The following is a 25,426-nucleotide window of genomic DNA, read 5'->3' as shown; positions in this document are numbered from 1 at the left end:
TAATTTTTGTATTTTTATAGAGATGGAGTTTCACCATGTTGGCCAGGCTGGTCTTGAACTCCTGACCTCAAGTGATCCGCCTGCCTCGGCCTCCCTAAGTGCTGGGATTACAGGCATGAGCCACTGCCCCTGGCCTCTCCTCACCTGCTTTAATTCTTTACTCAAATGTCACCTTTTTACTTTGAGATAGGAAATCTTTGGAGGTTTGGAGTAGAGGAGGGAGGGATACTATCTGCCTAAAAAGAAAAACAACATTTATAAATATAACAGTATGGGCTGGGCATGGTGGCTCAGGCCTGTGATCCTCTGGGAGGCCAAGACGGGTGGATCGCTTGAGGTCAGAAGTTCGAGACCAGCCTGGAGCTAACATGGTGAAACCCTGCCCCCCACCCGTCTCTACTAAAAATACAACAATTTTCCCAGCGTGGTGGCAAGTGCCTGTAATACCAGCTACTCAGGAGGCTGAGGCAGGAGAATCGCTTCAAGCCAGGAGGAGGAGGCTACAGTGAGCCGAGATTGCGCCACTGCATTCCAGCCTGGGCAACAGAGTCAGACTCTGTCTCAAAAAAAAAAAAAAAAAAAAAAAAAAAAAAAAAAAAGAACAGTATGAGCAAAGAGCGAGCAAGGCAGTTATCAGATGTCTACAAATAAAGGTTTATACATAATATCGATAATAAATGCCTAGCTTCCCCTGTAAAACTCCAATACTCTTTTTTTTTTTTTTTTTTTTGAGACGGAGTCTCGCTCTGTCGCCTGGGCTGGAGTGCAGTGGCCGGATCTCAGCTCACTGCAAGCTCCGCCTCCCGGGTTTACACCATTCTCCTGCCTCAGCCTCCCGAGTAGCTGGGACTACAGGCGCCCGCCACCACGCCCGGCTAATTTTTTGTATTTTTAGTCGAGAGGGGGTTTCACCGTGGTCTCGATCTCCTGACCTCGTGATCCACCCGCCTCCGCCTCCCAAGGTGCTGGGATTGCAGGCGTGAGCCACCGCGCCCGGCCTGTTTGCTTTTTTTTTTTTTTTTTTCACGAAACCCCTGGAGAACCCGCGTATTCTAACCCGGGCTAGTTTTTTTATTTTTGCAAAGTAACACCCCACACATTCTAGTATCAGCGTACAGATTTTTTGGCACCCAGTTTGGTTGTCTGCGGCCATAAGCTCTTCTTTAAGCCTTTCCAACCCGTTCTTCCAGAGAAAGTGTCTTCATAAGGAAGTGACATTGGATAATTGACACACATCATTGTGCTTAACACATATTCACACCCGGCACTGTCACATCCATCGTGCCTTGAGGACAGGCATAAATATATGGTTTTCCTCCTGCGCTCCCCGCCCGCTCCTAGCCTTTGACCAGAGCCCGCGCAGCATCCCAGCCCCAGGCAAGGGCCCGCCGGTGCCCGCGCAGCCTCCTGGAAGCCGTGGGCATTAGCGTTCCTCCTCGCCAGAACTACAACTCCCAGCAGGCCTTGCTCCTCTCCACCTCCCTTGCAGCGCATGGCCTGCCGGGAGGGGGCAGGTAGCCGGCGGGCCCGGTCCAATGGGTGCCGGCTTCCGAGGAGAGGGAGGAGGAAAGGAGGAAGGAGGCGAACTCTGGGCCCCGGCCCCATTCATTGCCGCGGCCGGCGGGCACTGGGGCCCCGTGTTTTCAGAGTCATGGAGGCGCTAATTCCTGTCATTAACAAGCTCCAGGACGTCTTCAACACGGTGGGCGCCGACATCATCCAGCTGCCTCAAATCGTCGTAGTGGGAACGCAGGTGAGAGCAGCAGGCGGCGTTCGCTTGGGCCAGACCCCCGGCCACAGGCCTGGTCGGTGCTGCGGCAGTGCCCACTCCCGCGCCAGCCTTTGCGGCCTGTGGGAGGAGGGCCTTGCTGGGGGCCCCAGGGCTCTCCGGGCTCTACAGCACCCGCCCGCCCGGGGCAGCGTTGCATTGAGGCGGAGAATCCGGGGCCCGGCCAGGGGCGGAGCCGGCGCGGCGGACCTGGATGGCCCGGCGGGTCCCGGGGGCAGGAGAGGGAAGGATGGGCCGGCGGGCGGAACTAAAGTCCGCTGGGACCGGGCGCGGCCTCGTCCGCTTGCCGCTGCCTCCAAGGGCACCTGGGGGACGCGCGGGGCACTCGGGGCCGCGCTGGGCTCGGTGGATTGGCTGTTCCCATCTCGGTTGGCTTTCGTTCGACGGGTGTTTTATTCTCCCTGCCTTGCCCAGGGACTGCAGAGTTAGTTTTGGAATCGCTCTGTTGAGGCTGAGAGACGCTACCGTGCGTGAGCGCCAGTGTTTTCCTCAGTGTAATTCCACCAGGTCTCGAGAACGCCGAATAAGCATTTAAAAAACAAAACAAAACGTGTATCTAGAGTTCTGCGGGTGTTGGGAAGGAATGTCCCATTTTTCTGCGTAGGCTGTGGTTTTTGTCTTCCACAGTTTTGTGATCGTGCCCTAAATTGGGCATCAGTTTCTCCGGTCTTCTCATAGCTAACTCATTTTTTTTTTAATGCAGAAATGTTGAGGAAATAAATGTTATTTCTAGAGTGACAGAGAAGGAGTATAAATTTCCTTTTCTCTGTCTGCTGCTTTTATTGACCTAGGAATCATAGGACTTCGATTAGAGTTCAGAGAAACGGATTTTAGAAATTAGTATACTGATTTTAAGTGCCTTCATTTCTTAATAGTATGTTTTCTATTGAGAAGGTGACGGTGTCCCCATCATTTTCCATGAGGTACATAGTATAGGGTATAAATATTATGAGAAGGAACTTAATGTTCAAAGTATTAGTGGCTATGCAGACACTGGAAACTATAGACATCCTGTACTCGTTTGTTTGTTTGCTTGGCTTTTAAATAGTTGAAGCAATAGAAATTGTTTTAGAAACACATTTCCTTGGTCTGCGATAGGATTGGGAAAGATTCTGCTCAATCTTGCCTACATATTCTAGTATTTGTAACACTTAATATTTGTAATGTTTGGAGACTCAGAAGCATCAAACATAAGTTACAAGGAATATTTTTTATTGAATATAATTTTGTTCAGTCAGGGACATGTAGTAAGTGCTCTAAATATTTTGAATAAATATTGCTCACTCTAACCACATAATGTTTTAAAACACTGGTACTTTTATCATCAAAAACCAGTTTTTGTAAAAAGAATTAGAGATAATATAAATTGAGTCTTTGATAGTCAGTGATTCAGAAGTGTCTCCTAGCTGCACACTAGAAACTTTCCATATACCTTTAAAAGAGATTCTCAGTGCTTTTTCAGCATGAAGAAGTAAAAGAATGAGGGATATAGTGTGTCAGCATAGTTTAAAATCAATACTTTTTTTCTTTTTACACAAAATAGAGTTTATTTTGGTTAGTAAACCTGTTGGCAAAATACAGAGTGACAGGAGAGAAAAGTCAAGATCCCATCCTTCTGAAAGCCATTAACGCGCCGAAACCATCCTAGTACTGACAGTCATATGCTGTATCTGCATGTTGATCTTTGACATTTCTCGAGAGGTCAGTTTTTCTGCTTGATTTAATGAGGGTTATCTCCATCTAAGTTCTTATTAACTGATAATCAGTCTTTTACTCAAGTCCAGAAGAAATACAGAATAGAAATTATCCAAGGTAGACAGATCACTTGAGTCCAGGAGTTCAAGACCAGTCTGGGCAACGTGGGGCAACTCCATCTCTACAAAAAATACAAAAATTAGCTGGGTGTGGTGGCGCGAACCTGTAGTCCCAGCAACTCAGCTGGCTGAGGTGGGAGGATCACCTGAGCCTGGGAGGTTGAGGCTGAGGTGTGTGCAGGAGTGCATATCACTGCACCCCAGCAGAAAGAGAGAGAGAGAGAGAATAGAAACTATTTCCTCCCCCCACCGCCTTTTTTGTAGTGTGTTGGGGAAACAAGAATATCTTGGTTTGGATACCAGAACACCATTACTTTGTGATGTCTGCCATTTTTACTCTTTGCTATTATGTAACATATATATACCTCACATTTATATTTAATGGATTAGTTGTAGTGAGTGAATTCCAGACATATAAGTGTTTTGTACTTAGTTCTGCCTAGTAAACCTATCGGCAGTAATCATGTCTTCAGAATACAGGTTTAAATTCGCCAAGTACTATGGTGTGTGGCGTGTGCCAGTAGTCCCAGCTACTTGGGAAGACTTCCTGAGTCCAGGAGTTTGAGGCTGCAGTGAGCTATGATTCTGCGATGGCACTCCAGCCTGGGTGACAGAGTGAGACCCTGTGTCTTAAAAAAAATTAAAAAACAACTACAAGTGTAGTGTCTATCCTACATATTATCCATACCTTAAATGGCTTCAGTTTCTATCTTGTTGAACTTTTTGGAATAGTGATTCTCAGACTTGAGTGTTTATTAAGAATCACTTTGGGTTTGGGTTTAGGTTTTTGTTTTTGTTTTTTTTTTGAGATGGAGTTTTGCTTTTGTTGCCTGGGCTGGAGTGCAATGGCATGATCTCGGATCACTGCAACCTCTGCCTCCTGGCTGCAAGCGATTCTCCTGCCTCAGACTCTCGCGTAGCTGGGATTACAGGCATGCGCCACCATGCCCAGCTAATTTTGTATTTTTAGTAGAGATGGAGTTTCTCATTGTTGGTCAGGCTGGTCTCAAACTCCCGACCTCAGGTGGTCCGCCCGCCTCAGCCTCCCAAAGTGCTGGGATTACAGGTGTGAGCCACCGCGCCCGGCCAAAGAATCACTTTGAAAATAAGTTTCCTGGATCCTATCCTCAGAGATTTTGATAATAAGCCTGAGGTGGGTGAGGGACCATAGGTGATTCTGATACAGATGGTTCCTAGATCTTAATTTGAAAAACATAGTGAATCATTGGATTTTAAAATGCATGATACTGGAAAAAGCAGGAAAATTAGGGGAAGTTGAATCTATGGCATACTACCATCCAGTACTATGCTGACTTTGGTGGCATTCTTGCTCCATATATCACTTCCCAGGCAAACATTGCTGACTTCTAAATGTTTTAAACTTTGTTTTTATGAAATGCCCAAGTAACACTCATTTGGGGGCTAGGGACTTGGAGGAGTGGAGGTGAGGGACTCATGTTTACAGCTATCAATCATTCACATGTTTTATGTGTTAGCTAAATAAATTGTTTTTCTTTTTTGCTAGTAGGGACCATCTGTGAAATGAACAGACATAGTGGGGAGAGAGAGAAGGCTGATGATACTTTTAGACCATGGTGTACTTTGCAGGTAGAGGAGATAAGACTTAAAACAACTTTTGTGACTCAACTTGGGAAATGTAATCCTATTTCTTAAATTAAGAATTGGAAAGGGGAGCCATCCAGGTATGTAATCTAAACTACCACTCAATATAGGTATCTGAATACAGATGACATTAACCTGAGACTCTGGCTTAGTGTTCCTAGTAATGTACTTTACGCTTTTCCTTTTATTTCAGTGATTTCGGCATTCCATCTTCAGTAATTCAGACAAATGTAAAAGGAAAAACAATTTGGATTTTTATTTTTATTTTTTGAGGGTCTGGCTCTTTCACCCACGCTAGAGTGCACTGGCATAATCCGTAGCTCACTGTAACCTCAAATTCCTGGGTGCAAGCAGTCCTCTTGCCTCAGCCTCCTGAGTAGCTGGGATTACAGGCATGCACCATTATGCCTGGCTAATTTTTTTAAAAAAATTTAAAATCGCTGCCTTACTATGTTACCAAGGCTGGTTTCAAACTCCTGGGCTCAAATGATCCTCTTGCCTTGGCCTCCCAAAGTGCTGGGATTATAGGTGTGAGCCACTGCACCCAGCCTAAAAATAATTTGGATTTTATTTTATTTTATTTTACTTGTTTTTGAGGGGGAGTCTTGCTCTGTCTCCCAGGCTGGAGTGCAGTGGTGAGATCTCAGCTCACCGCCGCAAGCTCCGCCTCCCGGGTTCACGCCATTCTCCTGCCTCAGCCTCCCAGTAGCTGGGACTACAGGCGCCCACCACCACGCCTGGCTAATTTTTTTGTATTTTAGTAGAGACGGGGTTTCACCGTGTTAGCCAGGCTGGTCTCGATCTCCTGACCTCGTGATCCGCCCGTCTCGGCCTCCCAAAGTGCTGAGATTACAGGCGTGAGCCACCGCGCCCGGTTATTTATTTTTTTAGAGATGGAGTTCCGCTTGTCGCCCAGGCTGGAGTGCAGTGGCGCGATCTTGGCTCACTGCAGCCTCCGCCTCCTGGGTTCAAGCGATTCTCCTGCCTCAGCCTCCTGAGTAGCTGGGATTACAGGTGCCCACCACCATGAATGGCTGTTTTTTTTTTCTTTGTTTCTTGAGACGGTGTCTCGCTCTGTTGCCTAGGCTGGAGTGTAGTGGCGCGATCTCTGTTCACTACAACCTCCGCTTGCCGGGTTCAAGTGATTCTCCTGCCTCAGCCTCCTGAGTAGCTGGGATTATAGGCGCAGGCCACCACGCCTGGCTAATTTTTGTGCTTTTAGTAGAGACTGGGTTTCACCATGTTGGTCAGGCTGGTCTCGAACTCCTGACCTCATGATCCACCCGCCTCAGCCTCCCAAAGTGCTGGGATTACAGACGTGAGCCACTGCACTTGGCCCAATTTTTGTATTTTTATTAGAGACAGGGTTTTACCATGTTGGCCAGACTGGTCTCAAACTCCTGACCTCAAATAATCTGCCTGCCTCAGCCTCCCAAAGTGCTGGGATAACAGGTATGAGCCACCATGCCCAGCCAATAATTTGGATTTTAATTACTAATTTCCAAATCAACTTTTAAAAAATTAACATTAAAAATACTGAAATATTCGTATAACACAAAATTCACTATTATAAAGTATACACAACTCAGCAGTGTTTAGTACGTTCACAAAGTTGTACCACCATAGTGTAATTCCAGAATATTTTCATTACCTGAAAAAGAAAACTCCTGCCCCTAAGCAGTCACCCCCATTTTGTCCTCCCCTAACTTCTGACAGGTTTTGATTTTATAAGCCCGATGTGGGTGAGGGACCATCGGTAACTCTGATACAGATGGTTCCTAGATCCTAATTTGAAAAATATATTAGTGAATCATTGGATTTTAAAGTGCATGATACTAGAAAAAGCAGGAATCACTGGCAACCACCACTAATCTACTTTCTGTCTCTGTGGATTTGCCTATTTGGGATATTTCACATTAGTGGAATCCTATAATATGTGATTTGATCTTTTGTGCCAGGCATCTGTTGCTCAACATAATTTTTTTTTTTTTTTTTTTTGAGATGGAGTTTTGCTCTGTTGCTCAGGCTGGAGTGCAATGGCATGACCTCAGCTTACTGCAACCTCCACCTCCCGGGTTCAAGTGATTCTTTTGCCTCAGCCCAGATTACAGGCGTGGCCTCCACACCCAGCTACTTTTTTTGTATTTTTAGTAGAGACGGGGTTTTGCCATGTTGGCCAGGCTGATCTTGAACTCCTGACCTCAAGTGATCTGCCTGCCTCGGCCTCCTAAAGTGCTGGGATTATAGGCATGAGCCACTCAACATAATGTTTTGTAGGTTTATCCATTATGTAGCATGGCAGAATAATAAATATTCCATTGTATAGATACAGCACAGTTTATCAGTTCATCAATTGATGGATTTTTGGGTTGTTTCTATTTTTTGGCTATTTTGAATAATACTGCTGTGAACATTCATTTACAAGTTGTGTGAATGTGTGTTTTTAATTCTCTTGAGTATATACCTAAGTAGACTTGCTGGGTCATATGATAATTCTTATGTTTAACTTTCTGAAAAACTGCCAAACTGTTTTCCATAGTGGCTGCACCTTTTTTTTTTTTGAGTCAGGGTCTCACTCTCTCCCCCAGACTGGAGTATAGTGGCGCGATCTTGGCTTACCTCAGCCTCTACCTCCCAGGCTCAAGCCGTTCTCCTGCTTCAGCGTCCCGAGTAGCCAGGATTACAGGTGCGCGCCACTACTGCCTGGCTACTTTTTATATTTTTAGTTAGAGACGGGGTTTTGTCATGTTGCTCAGGCTGGTCTCAAATCCCTGACCTCAAATGATCCACCCACCTCAGCCTCCCAAAGTGCTGGGATTACAGGTGTGAGCTGCCGTGTCCGGCTGTGACTGCACCATTTTACACCCCCTTTGGGGTTCCGGTTTCTGCACGCCCTTCTCAACAGTTTTATTTTATTATTATTATTATTATTATTTTTTTTTTGAGATGGAGTCTCTCTCTGTCGCCCAGGCTGGAGTGCAGTGGCGCTATCTCGGCTCACTGCAAGCTCCGCCTCCCGGGTTCACGCCATTCTCTTGCGTCAGCCTCCCAAGTAGCTGGGACTACAGGCGACCGCCACCGCGCCCGGCTAATTTTTTTTGTATTTTTTTGGTAGAGACCTGGTTTCACCGTGTTGGCCAGGATGGTCTCGATCTCCTGACCTCGTGATCCAGCCACCTCGGCCTCCCAAAGTGCTGGGATTACAGGCGTGAACCACCGCGCCCGGCCAACACTGTTACTGTCTTTTTTTTTTTTTTTTTTTAAGCGCTAAATCATTCTGCAATTCTTTATTTGAAAAACAGCATTTTTTGACCCCTATGCCATTTCCTTCTCTTTTGGCCAACTCTTTCATAGTTTGATGTCTCTCTCTTTTTGTTTTTCTCCATGAGCACTGCTTTCTACATGTTAGCATTTATTGACTGTAGTTTTATTCCTTCTGATGCATTGTTTTCTTGTGTTTTTCGATAAATGTGTTTTTCCCTTTTTTTTGTATAGATTATGAGCTGCTGCTTTTTTTTTTTTAGCTTAACAAAATGGAGGTGAAATTTGCGGAATATAAAATTAGCCCTTTTTCTTTTCTTTTTTTTTTGAGACGGAGTTGCCCAGGCTGGAGTGCAATGGCACGATCTTGGGTCACTGCAACCTCTGCCTTCCGGGTTCATGTGATTCTCCTGCCTCAGCCTCCCAAGTAGCTGGGATTACAGGCATGTGCCACGCCTGGCTAATTTTGTATTTTTAGTAGAGACAGGGTATCTCCATGTTGGTCAGGCTGGTCTCAAACTCCCCACCTCAGGTGATCCACCTGCCTCGGCCTCCCAAAGTGCTGGGATTATAGGTGTGAGCCACGGTGCCCGGCCAAAATTAGCCCGTTTATAAAATGTATAATTCTGTGGCATTTAGTGCGTTCATAATGACATGTCTGTCTAGGTCCAAAACAATTTCATCACAAAAGAAAACTGTACTATTGAGCTGTCTCTCCCTCTTCTTTCTTTTCCATTTAATGGCTGAGTAATACTCTATTATATGTATAAACCACGTTTGGTTTATTCAATTATCTATTGATGAGCAGTTGGGTTGTTTCTACCTTTTGGCTGTTGTGAATAGTGCTGCTATGAACATTGGTGTACAAGTATTTGAGTACCTGTTATCAGTTATTTTGGTATATACCTAGGAGTAAAATTGCTGAGTTCTAAGGTAATTTTGTTTAACTTTTTGAGCAACCACCAAACTGTTTTCCACAGCAGCTACCCCATTTTAAAATTCCCACCAGCAATGTATGAGGGGTGCAGTTTTTCTATATCTTTGTCAACATTTGTTATTATCTGTTGTTGATTACAGTCATACTAATGGGTGTAAAGTGGTATTTCATTGTAGTTTTGCTTTGCATTTTTCCCTAATAACTAATGGTGTTGAACATCTTTTTGTGTGCTTGTTGGGGTTGTCTTATTGTTGAATTGTAAAAGTTCTTTTTTTTTATTTTTGAGATGGAGTCTCTCTCTGTTGCCCAGGCTGGAGTGCAGTGGCGCCATCTCAGCTCATTGCAACCTCTGCCTCCCGGGTTTAAGCGATTCTTCTGTCTTAGCCTCCCGAGTTGCTGGGACTACAGGCGTGCACCACCACGCCTGGCTAATTTCTGTAGTTTCAGTTGAGATGGGGGTGTCACCATATTGGCCAGGCTGGTCTCGAACTCCTGACCTTGTGATCTGCCTGCCTGGGCCTCCCAAAGTGCTGGGATTTACAGGTGTGAGCTACCATGCCCGGCCAAGAGTTCTTTATATATTCTGGATACTAGACACTTAACAGTATGTAATATACAAATATTTTCTCTCATTCTGTAGGTTTTGTTTTTTTTCTTTTCTTTTCTTTTTTTTTTTGAGACACAGTTTTGCTCTTTTGCCCAGGCTGGAGTGCAATAGTGTGATCTTGGCTCACTGCAACTTCTGCCTTCTGGATTCAAGTGATTCCTCTGCCTCAGCCTCATGAGTAACTGGGATTACAGGCTCGTGCCACCACATCCGGCTAATTTTTGTATTTTTAGTACAGATGGAGTTTTACCATGTTGGCCAGGCTGGTCTTGAACTCATGACCTCAGGTGATCCGCCCGCCTTGGCCTCCCAAAGTACTGAGATTACAGGCATAAGCCACCACACACGGCCTTGTCTTTTTACTGCCTTGTTAGTGTTCTTCAGTACATAAAAGGTTTTCCTTTTGATTAAGGCTAATTTATCTTTTTTTTTTTCTTTTATTGCTTGTGATTTTGGTGTCATATCTAAGGCATTGACAAATCCAAAGCCATGAAGATTTATTTATTTTTTGTTTTTTAATGTTTGTTTCCCTAATTATTTTATAGTTTTGACTTGTATATTTAGGCTTTTGGTCCATTTTGAGTACATCTTCGTATGGTATAAGGTAGGGGTTCATTTCATTTTTTTGCATATGCTTCTCCAGTTGACCCAGTACCATTTGTTGGAGAGACTGTTCTTTCTCCATTAAATAGTCTTGGTATTGCTGAAAATCAGTTGACCAAAGATTTTTTTTTTTGAGACAGGGTCTCACTTTGTCACCCAGGCTGGAGTGCAGAGGCGCAGTCTCGGCTCACTGCAACCTCTACCTCCTGGGCCCAAGTGATTCTCTTGCCTCAGCCTCCTAAATAGCCTAAGTAGCCTCCTAAGTAGCTGGGACTACAGGCGCCTGCCACCATGCCTGGCTATTTTTTTGTGTGTGTTTTTTTTAGTGGAGTTGGGGTTTTGCCATGTTGGCCAGGCTGGTCTTGAACTCCTGACCTCAGGTGATCCACCCACCTTAACCTTCCAAAGTGCTGAGATTACAGGCATGAGCCACTGTGCCTGGCCAGCGAAAGATGTATTATATGGGTTTATTTCTGGATTCTCAGTTCTTTTCTTTGATTACTGTATCTTTGGAGTATATTTTAAATTTGAGAAGTGTAACTTTCCCAGCATTGTTTTCCTTTTTCAAAATTGTTTTGATTGTTTGGGGTCCCTTGCCATTCCATATGAATTTTATTTTATATTATTTTATTTTGAGAGGTAGTCTCACTCTGTGCCCAGGCTGGAGTGCACTGGCGCAATCTCAGCTCACTTGCAGCCTCTGCCTCCTGGGTTCAAGTGATCCAACCACCTCAGGCTCCCATGTAGCTGAGATTACAGATGCCCACCACCACGCCTGGCTAATATGTGTTTTTTTAGTAGAGATGGGGTTTTAACCATGTTGGCCAGGTTGGTCCCAAACTCCTAACCTCAGGTGATCTGCCTGCCTTGGCCTCCCAGAATGCTGGGATTATAGGCGTGAGCCACTGTGCGGGCCACATATGAATTTTAGATTTGGCTTCTTCATTTCTGTAAATAAGATGGTTGGGATTTTGATGGGGATTGTGTTGCCTCTATAGGTTGCTTCAGGTTTTATTGGCATCTTAACCATTTTGAGTTAGAATTTTTGATTGGCAGGGTTTTTCTTTCAGCACTTTATCTTACTGCCTCTGGCTCCTATGGTCTCTCTCTCTCTCTCTCTCTCTCTCTCTCTCTCTCTCTTTCTCTTTCTTTTGAAAACAAGTTTATTAAAGTAAAGGAATAAAAGACTGACTACTCCATAGGCAGAGCCGCTGTGGCCCCTATGGTTTCTGATGAGAAATCTGTTGTATCTGTTGTTACTCTTATTGAGGATCCCTTGTTCATGACTCATAGCTTCTCTCTTGCTTCTTTTAACATTTGTCTTTGTTTTTCAACAGTTTGATTATAATTTATCTCAATGTGTGTATCTCTTTGTGTTTATCCTGCTTTGAGTTCATCGAGCTTCTTGGATGTGTAGATTCATATTACTTTTTCATGCTTTTATGGAAGAAGTGGGGATTTTCATGGATGATACTTCTGCTATTCAAGTTCATAGCCTTGTCAGATATCTGAATCTCTCACTCTTCAGTGATCCAGAAAGTACTGGACATATAGTTTTATAACCAAGAAAAAATTCCTTCCTAAGGACTGTTAAGTCTGCAGTATTTTAGAAAGTTTGGATTTTGGATATTAAGTTCATGTAAGAGCGGCATTTTAAGTCGAGTGTGGTGACCTGTGCCTGTAGTCCCAGTTACTTGGGAGAGCTGGTGGCAAGACTGCTTGAGCCCAGGAGGTGGAGGGCTATGGTTCACTGTGATTGTGCCTGTGACTAGCGGCTGCACTCCAGCCTAACCAACATAGTGAGACCTGGCCCCTTAAAAACAAAAAGCACTCCACATATTAACTGCAAATTATGAAGCGGTTTAAACTTCATATATATATTTTGTCATTACATAGAGGGTTTCAGCTATATGGAAGAAACATTTTAGTTTAGCTGTTTTTATTTTTTTTGAGACAGAGTTTTGCTCTTGTTGCCCGGGCAGGAGTGCAATGGTGCGATCTCGGCTCACCGCAGCCTCCATCTCCTGGGTTCAAGTGATTCTCCTGTCTCAGCCTCCCAAGTAGCTGGGATTACAGGCATGTGCCACCACGACTGGCTAATTTAAATTTTTAGTAGAGACAGGGTTTCTCCATGTTAGTCAGTCTGGTGTCGAACCCCCAACCTCAGGTGATCCGCCCGCCTCGCCCTCCCAAAGTGCTGGGATTACAGGTGTGAGCCACTGCGCCCAGCCAAGTTTAGCTGTTTTACGTACCATAAGATTAACATTTCTAAGGATACACTTAGAAATATTTTATTTAAATAAGTGAAGCAAATATTAAGGAAACCTTCTGTAAATCTAAAATTATTTCAAAATAAAAAGTAAAACATTAAGAGAAGTATATCTTTACTATATTAATGTCAAAATAAAGAATTGAGAGAGCTGCCTTACACAATGAAAAATTAAAACTTAGAAGTTAAATAAGGAATCAGCTTTGGTTAATGTGGTATGAATGAACATTATTAACTCCTCAGCCCCAACTGATGCTGATTATTAGGGAAGAGCTGAAAATACAACAAAACCTTTTCAGTGAAAGGCCACATCTCAAAATATAAATTCAAAACACTAAAAATCCCAATACAGTGCAATTTGGAAGAAACTAAAACTAAAAGATGACACTGAGACCAGGCACACAAATCTTTAGCTCCTAAATATAATTCAGGATACTGAATCAGCTTTGGGAGTTTGTGGAGAAAAAAATCTGAAGGCCTTGTAGTGCCAGTGGAGCCCTATTTTCAGAGCAAGCTAGCTGTGATTTTTGCCGCTTTAGAACTCTTGTAGCTACTCGACTTCCTGGGAAGAGCCTAGACATTGGATGTTTAAATCACCAGGTGGGGAAAAAAGCACTGATAGAGCCAATTGTTGAAGAAGCCAGTACCATTTATAATACTGAATCTAGGTGAGAGGTAAAACATTGGGAGCCCGCAGATGTGTTTCATTTAGTCTGTGTGTATTGACACATACAGTATTAAAAATAAATGAATTGGTTGCCAATGTTTAAAAATTGGTGGATTTAGTTGAAAGGCCCAGATTTCTGGTTTTGCCTTAAAAAAATCAGAAAATCTGATAACCCTTCACCCGTATTCCCAGTGGATTTGAATAATGCCTGCTTTAGGTGGGTCAGTTAATATCTAGTTAGCCACAGCTCCTATTGCTCCCAGTTGCCTTTCCTGGTTGCCAGTTATCATCGTATATGTGCTGCTCTTTCTTTATAGTGTAAAATAAGCAATGAAATATTTCCTACTACATCTGCATCAAAAGTGGGAAAGTTGAAGACTACTGGGTTATAATTCATCCCTGTTACTTGTTACCTAAGTATATCTGGGCAAGTTACATAATTTTTCTAAATCGCAGCTAACTCATCTATAAAATGAGAATTAAATAGTAACCATCGAATAAAAGTTGTTAGACTTAAATGAGGTAAATCATTTAATGTTAAATGTTTGATTAATATTAGCCATTACTACTGATTAAAATGGCTGTACATTTTAAGAAAATGACCATTTTTGGGCAGATGTTAGAAATATTCTTATTTTTCATATAAAAATGTCAGGAGAATACAATCTGATGGCATTAAAAAAATCACTTTACTGAAGTATGATTGACATTCTGATGTCATTTTGACCAAAGTCTGGATTGATTTATTCATTGCATGTGTGGGCAGCTGAGTTTGTAACTTCTGTATTAGTTTGCTGGGGCTGCCATAACAAATTGCCACAGACTGGGTAGCTTAAAAAGCAGAAGTTTATTTTCTCACAGTTCTGGAGGCTACAAGTCCAAGATCAAAGTGTCAGCAGGTTTGGTTTCTTTTGAGGCCGTTTTCCTTGGCTCGTAGATGGCTGCCTTCTTGCTGTGTCCATGGTGTCTCTGTGTCTGAATTTCCTCTTCTTATAAGAATGTCAGTCAGGGCCGGGCATGGTGGCTTACGCCTGTAATCCCAGCACTTTGGGAGGCCGAGGCGGGCGGATCACGAGGTCAGGAGATCGAGACCATCCTGGCTAACACGGTGAAACCCCGTCTCTACTAAAAATACAAAAAATTAGCCGGGCGTGGTGGCGGGCGCCTGTAGTCCCAGCTACTCGGGAGGCTGAGGGAGGAGAATGGCGTGAACCCGGGAGGCGTAGGTTGCAGTGAGTGGAGATCGCGCCACTGCACTCCAGCCTGGGCTACAGAGCGAGACTCCGTCTCAAAAAAAAAAAAAAAAGAATGTCAGTTTGCATTATGGGCCTATCACCCCAATAGCCTTGTTTTTTTTAGATGGAGTCTCGCTCTGTTGCCAGGCTGGAGTGCAGAGGCATGATCTCGGCTCACTGTAACCTCTGCCTCCAATCAAGCGATTCTCCTGCCTCAGCCTCCCGAGTAGCTGGGACTATAGGCGCTGCCACCACGCCCGGCTAATTTTTGTATTTTTAGCAGAGACAGGCTTTCACCATGCTGGCCAAGATGGTCTCGATTTCTTGACCTCGTGATCCACCCGCCTTGGCCTCCAAAGTGCTGGGATTACAGGCGTGCTCTACTGCGCCCGGCCGGACTTGTTTTAACTTAATCGCCTCTTTAAACGCCCTGTCTGCAAATATAGTCGTGTTCCAAGCTACTGGGGGTTAGGGCTTCAACTTATAAATTTTGGGAAGACATAAGTCTGTAACAACCTGTCCTAAAAAGGCAGATCAAAAACATATGTTATGGACTTTATTAGAGATAAGAGATTGAAGGTGAGAACTAAGAGAGCCAAAAGCCTGATCATAGATGATTGGTTAAGAGCACTTGGAGCAGATGAGGAGAGAAACAATAATCATAACAGATAAAAGACAAAAGTTCCCCAGAGCTGAAGTACAACATCTTCAGGTCTCAATTGCTGCACGTAAATATTGAGAGAAGAGACATACCCTGGTTAAATTTCTGAAATTAAAAGAATACTACAAGCTTCTAAATTGAAATAGTAGGGGGGAAAAAAGCTTTCTTACACGGGAAAGAGAATCAGACTGGCATTAGACTTCCAATCTGTCACAGTAAATGTTATTGCATGGAGAAATGTTTAAAATTTAGAGTTCCTAGGGAAATTGTGATTATAAAATTCTGTATTCATTCATACTATAACCATTTTCTCTTTTTTTATTTTTGGGTGGTGATATATATTTCAATTTTTTAAAATGTTGCTCATTCCATTCTATAGAATAAGATTTACATTTAAGCAAAATTAATTAAAATCTAAGCAGAGAGATCAAGTTAAGCACAGGCTTCAAGAAGTCCTGCTGGGATCTCAGGAATAGAGACAACATGTTAAAAGTTTTGGTTTGAATGTATTGAATTTTTTTGTTTGTTTGTTTTGGTGCATTCTGGAGTCTCCAAAAGTCAGTCACCATGAGTACCTGTTAGGTAGATGATACTTATTTTAATAACAGCAACCTAAACTGGGGTTTAGGAGCTGTATTTTCCAAGAAGTGACTCAGTCTAATTCTGAAATGACCAAAGCAGTTCATATCATTTTATTCACATTTGAACTCCATTGGAGTCAGGGATGAAACGTCATCTTCTATTCCAAGAATGAAGTCTTCAGATAATGTCCAGGTGCTTCAGAACTAACTAGTCATCATAAGAACACAGAGTCCATAATTTCTCTAATGTGTAGTTTTTTGTGGTTTGTAGAAGCATCAAATGAATCACAGTGCTACCAAACTCCACACACAACCAGTCACAGTGTCCTTCCCATCCATCTTAACATGAGGCTCATTTTTACATTTCAGATATTTGTACATTTTCACAGTGTAATAGGGACATATGTCAAGTAGAAGTTCCACTCACTATCAGTCATGAAGTAGCTATAATCTGTATATATATATTTTTACACAGTCATGTGAAATTTATATATACACATATAATCCCGGTTTGTTCACTTATATTGCTATATAATGGTCCCTTATAGGAATATATCCTGTTGAAATTTACGTGTTCCCCAGTGTTTGCTATAGCTGTTTTTGTAAACAGTGGTACTGCGGATATTCAAATAAATGTCTCATGTTTGAGAATTTCTCTTAACAAATCAAGGAGTGGAACTGCCAGATCATAGGGTATATTTATTGGATATTGCTATTGCTCCTCAGGATGGCTATAATTTACATTCCCATCAACAGAGTTAAGTTTGTTTATTTATATCTGTACTTTGTATAGTCACATTTTAAATTTTTGGTACCTCATTGTGGTTTCTATTGCATCCTCCTGATTACTAGTGAGTGTGAGCATCTTATCATGTTTCTTGGCCCTTTGAGGTTTTGTTTGGTGAGTTTTTGTTCATATCTCTGCACATTATTTTCTGTTAGGTATTTTTAAAAATTTGATTTGTGGGAGTTATTTATACATTTTGGTTACCAGTTACTTATAGATCGCAAATGTTTTCCCTGAATTTTTTCTATGAGGAAAAGAAGTCTTAATTTTATTGTGGTTGAATTATCTTTTCTTCTATGGTTTTGTACATTTTGTATATTGTTTAAGAAGTCATTCTCCTTTATTTTGTTTTTTAACAGCTTTATTGAGATATACTCTATATACCATAACATTCCCCATGTACAATGTGTAATTCAGTGGTTTTTTTTTTAGCATATTTATAGAGTTGCACAACCATCACTTTAAACTTTTCTTTTCTTTTCTTTTTGAGACAGGGTCTCACTCTCTTGCCCAGGCTGGAGTGCAGTGGCATGACCACGGCTCACTGCAGCCTCAATCCCCTGGGCTCAAGCAATCCATCTGTCTAAGCCTCCCTAGCATCTGGGACTACAGGCATGTGCAACCTTGCCTGGCTAATTTTTTTATTTTTTGTAAAGATGAGGTTTTACTATGTTGCCCAGGATGGTCTTGAACTCCTTGGCCTCAAGTGATCTGCCTACCTCGGCCTCCCAAATTGCTGGGGTTACAGGCATGTGCCACCTCGCCTGGCCTTTCTATCACCTTTAAACTAATTTTAGATTATACCATCATTCCAGAAAGAAACCTCATATCTATTAGTAGTCACTCCCCATTCTTCTTCACTCTATCCCTAAACAGCCACATAATCTACTTTCTAGCTATAGATTTTGCCTATTTTGGACATTTATCTTTTTTTGAGATGGAGTCTCGCCCTGTCACCCAGGCTAGAGTGCAGTGGCGCAATCTTGGCTCACTACAATCTCCGTCTCCCGGGTTCAAGCAATTGTCCTGCCTCAGCCTCTCCTGAGTAGCTAGCTGGGAGTACAGGCACGTGCCACCGTGCCCGGCTAATTTTTATATTTTTAGTTAAAATGGGGTTTCACCATGTTGGCCAGGTTAGTCTTGAACTCCTGCCCTTGTGATCTGCCCACCTTGGCCTCCCAAAGTGCTGGGATTACAGGCGTGAGCCACCGCGCCTGGCCGTATTTTGGACATTTCATATAAACAGGATCAAATAATATGTGGTCTTCTGTGACTGACTGACTTTAACTTAGCAGAATAATGTTTTTAGGTTCATCGATGTTATAGCATGCGTCAGTACCTTACTCCTTTTTAGGACTGAAGCATAAAATAACTTTTATAAGACTAAACATTAGTCTTGGTACTTCTAGGGGATTAAATATCCATATTAGGGATCCTGGGAAGATGACAGCAGTGGTAGAATAGTTTCCTAAATGTCTATATGACTTTCCCCTAAACACAGAACAAAGAGGAAAACCAAAAACACATAGAAAACGTGTACAGGAAAATTAGTTGACTATGTTTCTCTGCAAATGCTCAAGTACCAGCAGATTGGGAACAAACCATTGTTATCCATGCTGGAAGAAGCAGAATGAAGCAGTGGCACATCTGATGGAGCGGAGAATTGTGAATAACCCAAAGGCAATCACTAGAAAGCTTTTTAAAGGACCGATTTTAGAATACCAGCTGAAATGGGAATTTGGGAAGGGTGTTGCACACATCGACAATGGGTGAGTGAAAGAGATCAGTTGTAAAGTCTGAAGGGACTGGCGTTCCTTCATGAAACTTTAAAAACTAACCAAAGCTCCCTTCCAGGCCCACTCCTCACAAGAAGAAGGAAGTGAGGATACAATTGAGTGTCCTCTGAAGAATACAGACAGACCAAGGAAAGAGAAGGTCCAGATAAAAGCAGGGGAGGTGAACAGGGCCAAGATATCTCAGAAAGCAAGAAGCTATACTTTTGAATACTATATGAAAACAACAAGAGGGAGTTTTAGAGTATAAAGGCAGAATAGCTATTCAGAGCCAAGCCTCTTTCAAAAGTCAACAGTATGAAATGATTGTTGTCAAATCTCATGCAAATTTTTGAAGAAAAACAAGATCCCTCTAGACAAGGAGATGAAAGTACACCAGAAAGACAGAAAACAAAGAAAAACTGAGATATTAAGACAAAAGGCAAGACAGAAGACACTACAATGATAAGACATTTCAAAAAATTAATTCGCATAAGAAAAATTTAAAAATTAAGTGATAGTGAAGTATTATAAATAAAAGAAGATGGCTGAACATGGTGGCTCACACCTGTAATCCCAGCACTTTAGGAGATTGAGGCAGGAGGATCGCTTGAGTCCAGGAATTTGAGACCAGCCTGGGCAACATGATGAAACCCTGTCTCTACAAAAAATAGAAAAAATAGCTGGATGTGATGGCATTTGCCTGTAGTTCCAGCTACTTGGGAGGCTGAGGTGGGAGGATCACCTGAGCCTGTGAAGGTTGAGGCTGTGGTGAACCATGCTGGCGCCACTGCACACCAGCCTGGGCAACAGAGTGAGACCTTGTCTTGGATAAATTAAATGAATGAATGAAATGAAACAAAATTTCTTTTAGAAATGAAGACAAATTAGAAGGAACACAAGAGCAAGTAAACGTAACAGATAATACCTTATGAGGGAAAGAAGCTGAAAAGGAGAAAGACATTAAAAATGAAGATATGTAAAAAGAATTTTGTAGAAATTGACACATTGGAAACAAGTAAAGAAAATCCAGCATATGTATATTATGTGTCCCCAAAGAAGAAAACTGTAGCAAGGGAACAGAATGAGTACTAAAAATTACAATACAAGATAATTTTAATAAAATAAAAGTAGATGGGGAACTAAACTTTGGAAGACTACGGCACATACCTAAGAACAGTGACACGGTAGACCAACACTGAGGCATAGTCTAGAAGAATTATTGGACTTCAAAGGAAAAATAAAAATCCTTCAGACATAGAGGCAGAAGTCACAGAGTCTCTTACCTTTATAAGTAAAGGAAAATCAAGGCCAGGTGTGGTAGCTCATACCTGTAGTCCCAACACTTTTGGGAGGCCGAGGTGGGGGTATTGCTTGAGCCCAGGAGTGTGAGACCAGCCTGGGCAATATAGTGAGACCCTGTCTACACACACACAAACACACACAATATAGTGAGACCCTGTCTACACACACACACACACACACGCACACACACGCATGCACACGCTGGGTGTGGTGGTGTGAGCTTGTAGTCCAAGTTACTTGGAAGGCTGAGAGGAGGAGCTATTGAGCCCAGGAATTGGAGGCTGCAGTGAGCTGTGATTGCACCACTGCACTCCAGCCTGGGCAACAGAGCTAGACAGTGTCTTTAAAAAAAAAAAAAAGAAAGAAAGAAAGAAAGAAAAAGGAAAAAAAGAATCAGATTACTGTCTTTTTTTTTTTTTTTTTTGAGATGGAGTTTTGTTCTTGTTTCCCAGGCTGGAGTTCGTGGCACGATCTTGGCTCACCGCAACCTCTGCCTCTGAGTTCAAGTGATTATCCTACTTCAGCCTCCTGAGTGGTTGGGATTACAGGCATCCGCCACCACACGGGCTAATTTTTGTATTTTTAGTAGAGACGGGGTTTCACCTTGTTGACCAGACTGGTCGCAAACTCCTTACCTCAAGTGACTGCCTACCTTGGCCTCCCAAAATGCTGGGATTACAGGCGTGAGCCACCACACCCAGGCTGGTGTACATGTTCTTATCTTAAATATGGAATTTCATTGTCTCCTTTCTCTTGTGACAGTAGGGAGACCAAGGTGGGCAGATATACACCTTGCATAATACACTTTTGTAAAATACAAAAATTAGCCGGGTGTGGTGGCATATACCTGTAATCCCAGCTACTTGGGAGGCTGAGGCAAGAGAATTGCTTGAACCAGTGAGATGGAGGCTGCAGTGAGCCACAATTATGCCACTGCACTCCAGCCTAGGTGATAGAGTGAGACTCTCTAAAAAAAAATAAAAAATAAAAGTCACAAACAATATGCTAGAATTTGAAGAATATTGTTCCCATTAGCCCTTCCTGGGGAATCTACTAGAGAATGGGTGTCAGAATCAGAATGACTAGAGACACGTTAAAGACTGGTGATTTGTATTACACGTAACTAAGACCAAATGAGGGTTTGAAAGAAGATATGGTCTGTAAAGGGGTGGGAAGGAGAATGGAAGGATTATATACAAAACATTTAAAAAACTACTTTCAGTAATAATGGTGGTGGTGGTATTGTTGGTGTTCTTATTTTGAGAATCTTTGTGTAACATGAAATAAAAAGCAAACAAGTAATTGTGTTGTTCTAATTCTGTCACAAACTGTGTAATTGAGAACCACAGCTCTTGGTGTGGAAGAAAGAAGATGAGGTGACTGATTAGAGGAATGTATGTTTGTGTTAGGGGTGGGTGAGGGTTGCAAGTGTCGGTAGCCGAAATAGAGAAAAAAGCTAACGTTTAAATTCAAGGAGCTTTTTAAAACTACAGATAAACCCTCCTTTCACCAGGGGGAAAAAAGAATCCCAGGAAGAAGAAATTAGAAATATTAAAAAAAAAAAAATCGGGGGGCGGAGCAAGATGGCCGAATAGGAACAGCTCCAGTCTCCAACTCCCAGCGCGAGCGACACAGAAGACCGGTGATTTCTGCATTTTCAACTGAGGTACTGGGTTCATCTCACTGGGGAGTGCCGGACGATCGGTGCTGGTCAGCTGCTGCAGCCCGACCAGCGAGAGCTGAAGCAGGGCGAGGCATTGCCTCACCTGGGAAGCGCAAGGGGGAAGGGAATCCCTTTTCCTAGCCAGGGGAACTGAGACACACAACACCTGGAAAATCGGGTAACTCCCACCCCAATACTGCGCTTTAAGCGAACAGGCACACCAGGAGATCATATCCCACGCCTGGCCGGGAGGGTCCCACACCCACGGAGCCTCCCTCATTGCTAGCACAGCAGTCTGTGATCTACCGGCAAGGCAGCAGCGAGGCTGGGGGAGGGGCGCCCGCCATTGCCGAGGCTTAAGTAGGTAAACATAGCCGCTGGGAAGCTCGAACTGGGTGGAGCTCACAGCAGCTCAAGGAAACCTGCCTGTCTCTGTAGACTCCACCTCTGGGGACAGGACACAACTATACAACAACAAAAGCAGCAGAAAACTCTGCAGACGCAAACGACTCTGTCTGACAGCTTTGAAGAGAGCAGTGGATCTCCCAACACGGAGGTTGAGATCTGAGAAGGGACAGACTCCCTGCTCAAGTGGGTCCCTGACCCCTGAGCAGCCTAACTGGGAGACATCCCCCACTAGGGGCTGTCTGATACCCCACACCTCACAGGGTGGAGTACACCCCTGAGAGGAAGCTTCCAAAGCAAGAATCAGACAGGTACACTCGCTGTTCAGAAATATTCTATCTTCTGCAGCCTCTGCTGCTGATACCCAGGCAAACAGGGTATGGAGTGGACCTCAAGCAATCTCCAACAGACCTACAGCTGAGGGTCCTGACTGTTAGAAGGAAAACTATCAAACAGGAAGGACACCTACACCAAAACCCCATCAGTACATCACCATCATCAAAGACCAGAGGCAGATAAAACCACAAAGATGGGGAAAAAGCAGGGCAGAAAAGCTGGAAATTCAAAAAATAAGAGCGCATCTCCCCCGGCAAAGGAGCGCAGCTCATCGCCAGCAACGGATCAAAGCTGGACGGAGAATGACTTTGACGAGATGAGAGAAGAAGGCTTCAGTCCATCAAATTTCTCAGAGCTAAAGGAGGAATTACGTACCCAGCGCAAAGAAACTAAAAATCTTGAAAAAAAAGTGGAAGAATTGATGGCTAGAGTAATTAATGCAGAGAAGGTCCTAAACGAAATGAAAGAGATGAAAACCATGACACGAGAAATACGTGACAAATGCACAAGCTTCAGTAACCGACTCGATCAACTAGAAGAAAGAGTATCAGCGATTGAGGATCAAATGAATGAAATGAAGCGAGAAGAGAAACCAAAAGAAAAAAGAAGAAAAAGAAATGAACAAAGCCTGCAAGAAGTATGGGATTATGTAAAAAGACCAAATCTACGTCTGATTGGGGTGCCTGAAAGTGAGGGGGAAAATGGAACCAAGTTGGAAAACACTCTTCAGGATATCATCCAGGAGAACTTCCCCAACCTAGTAGGGCAGGCCAACATTAAAATCCAGGAAATACAGAGAACGCCACAAAGATACTCCTCGAGAAGAGCAACTCCAAGACACATAATTGCCAGATTCACCAAAGTTGAAATGAAGGAAAAAATCTTAAGGGCAGCCAGAGAGAAAGGTCGGGTTACCCACAAAGGGAAGCCCATCAGACTAACAGCAGATCTCTCGGCAGAAACTCTCCAAGCCAGAAGAGAGTGGGGGCCAATATTCAACATTCTTAAAGAAAAGAATTTTCAACCCAGAATTTCATATCCAGCCAAACTAAGTTTCATAAGTGAAGGAGAAATAAAATCCTTTACAGATAAGCAAATGCTTAGAGATTTTGTCACCACTAGGCCTGCCTTACAAGAGATCCTGAAGGAAGCACTAAACATGGAAAGGAACAACCGGTACCAGCCATTGCAAAAACATGCCAAAATGTAAAGACCATCGAGGCTAGGAAGAAACTGCATCAACTAACGAGCAAAATAACCAGTTAATATCATAATGGCAGGATCAAGTTCACACATAACAATCTTAACCTTAAATGTAAATGGACTAAATGCTCCAATTAAAAGACACAGACTGGCAAACTGGATAAAGAGTCAAGACCCATCAGTCTGCTGTATTCAGGAGACCCATCTCACACGCAGAGACATACATAGGCTCAAAATAAAGGGATGGAGGAAGATTTACCAAGCAAATGGAGAACAAAAAAAAGCGGGGGTTGCAATACTAGTCTCTGATAAAACAGACTTTAAACCATCAAAGATCAAAAGAGACAAAGAAGGCCATTACATAATGGTAAAGGGATCAATTCAACAGGAAGAGCTAACTATCCTAAATATATATGCACCCAATACAGGAGCACCCAGATTCATAAAGCAAGTCCTTAGAGACTTACAAAGACACTTAGACTCCCATACAATAATAATGGGAGACTTCAACACTCCACTGTCAACATTAGACAGATCAACGAGACAGAAAGTTAACAAGGATATCCAGGAATTGAACTCATCTCTGCAGCAAGCAGACCTAATAGACATCTACAGAACTCTCCACCCCAAATCAACAGAATATACATTCTTCTCAGCACCACATCGTACTTACTCCAAAATTGACCACGTAATTGGAAGTAAAGCACTCCTCAGCAAATGTACAAGAACAGAAATTATAACAAACTGTCTCTCAGACCACAGTGCAATCAAACTAGAACTCAGGACTAAGAAACTCAATCAAAACTGCTCAACTACATGGAAACTGAACAACCTGCTCCTGAATGACTACTGGGTACATAACGAAATGAAGGCAGAAATAAAGATGTTCTTTGAAACCAATGAGAACAAAGATACAACATACCAGAATCTCTGGGACACATTTAAAGCAGTGTGTAGAGGGAAATTTATAGCACTAAATGCCCACAAGAGAAAGCAGGAAAGATCTAAAATTGACACTCTAACATCACAATTAAAAGAGTTAGAGAAGCAAGAGCAAACACATTCGAAAGCTAGCAGAAGGCAAGAAATAACTAAGATCAGAGCAGAACTGAAGGAGATAGAGACACAAAAAACTCTCCAAAAAATCAATGAATCTAGGAGTTGGTTTTTTGAAATGATCAACAAAATTGACAGACCACTAGCCAGACTAATAAAGAAGAAAAGAGAGAAGAATCAAATCTACGCAATTAAAAATGATAAAGGGGATATCACCACTGACCCCACAGAAATACAAACTACCATCAGAGAATACTATAAACACCTCTAAGCAAATAAACTGGAAAATCTAGAAGAAATGGATAATTTCCTGGACACTTACACTCTTCCAAGACTAAACCAGGAAGAAGTTGAATCCCTGAATAGACCAATAGTAGGCTCTGAAATTGAGGCAATAATTAATAGCCTACCAACCAAAAAAAGTCCAGGACCAGATGGATTCACAGCTGAATTCTACCAGAGGTACAAGGAGGAGTTGGTACCATTCCTTCTGAAACTATTCCAATCAATAGAAAAAGAGGGAATCCTCCCTAACTCATTTTATGAGGCCAACATCATTCTGATACCAAAGCCTGGCAGAGACACAACAAAAAAAGAGAATTTTAGACCAATATCCCTGATGAACATCGATGCAAAAATCCTCAATAAAATACTGGCAAACCGGGTTCAGCAACACATCAAAAAGCTTATCCACCATGATCAAGTGGGCTTCATCCCTGGGATGCAAGGCTGGTTCAACATTCGCAAATCAATAAACATAATCCAGCATATAAACAGAACCAAAGACAAGAACCACATGATTATCTCAATAGATGCAGAAAAGGCTTTTGACAAAATTCAACAGCCCTTCAT

At 42.7% G+C, this 25,426-nt stretch overlaps 1 protein-coding gene across 7 annotated transcripts in view; it reads left to right on the top strand.

Moving 5' to 3' along the window:
* Positions 1–1,542: 1,542 nt before the first annotated feature.
* LOC105484280 (dynamin 1 like) overlaps positions 1,543–25,426 on the top strand; it is a 70,544-nt gene continuing 46,660 nt past the window's right edge. For all 7 annotated transcript variants that reach the window (XM_011745789.2, XM_011745788.3, XM_011745785.2 and 4 more), the window contains exon 1: positions 1,543–1,753. In XM_011745789.2, coding sequence (XP_011744091.2) covers positions 1,652–1,753 — 102 coding nt within the window. In that variant the 5' untranslated portion in view covers positions 1,543–1,651. The remainder of the gene's footprint in view (positions 1,754–25,426) is intronic.

Source organism: Macaca nemestrina, chromosome 10 (assembly GCF_043159975.1).
Source record: "Macaca nemestrina isolate mMacNem1 chromosome 10, mMacNem.hap1, whole genome shotgun sequence".
NCBI lineage: Eukaryota > Metazoa > Chordata > Mammalia > Primates > Cercopithecidae > Macaca > Macaca nemestrina.
The sequence above is the reverse complement of the archived record's forward strand: the minus strand, read 5'-3'. Positions and strand labels throughout refer to the sequence as shown.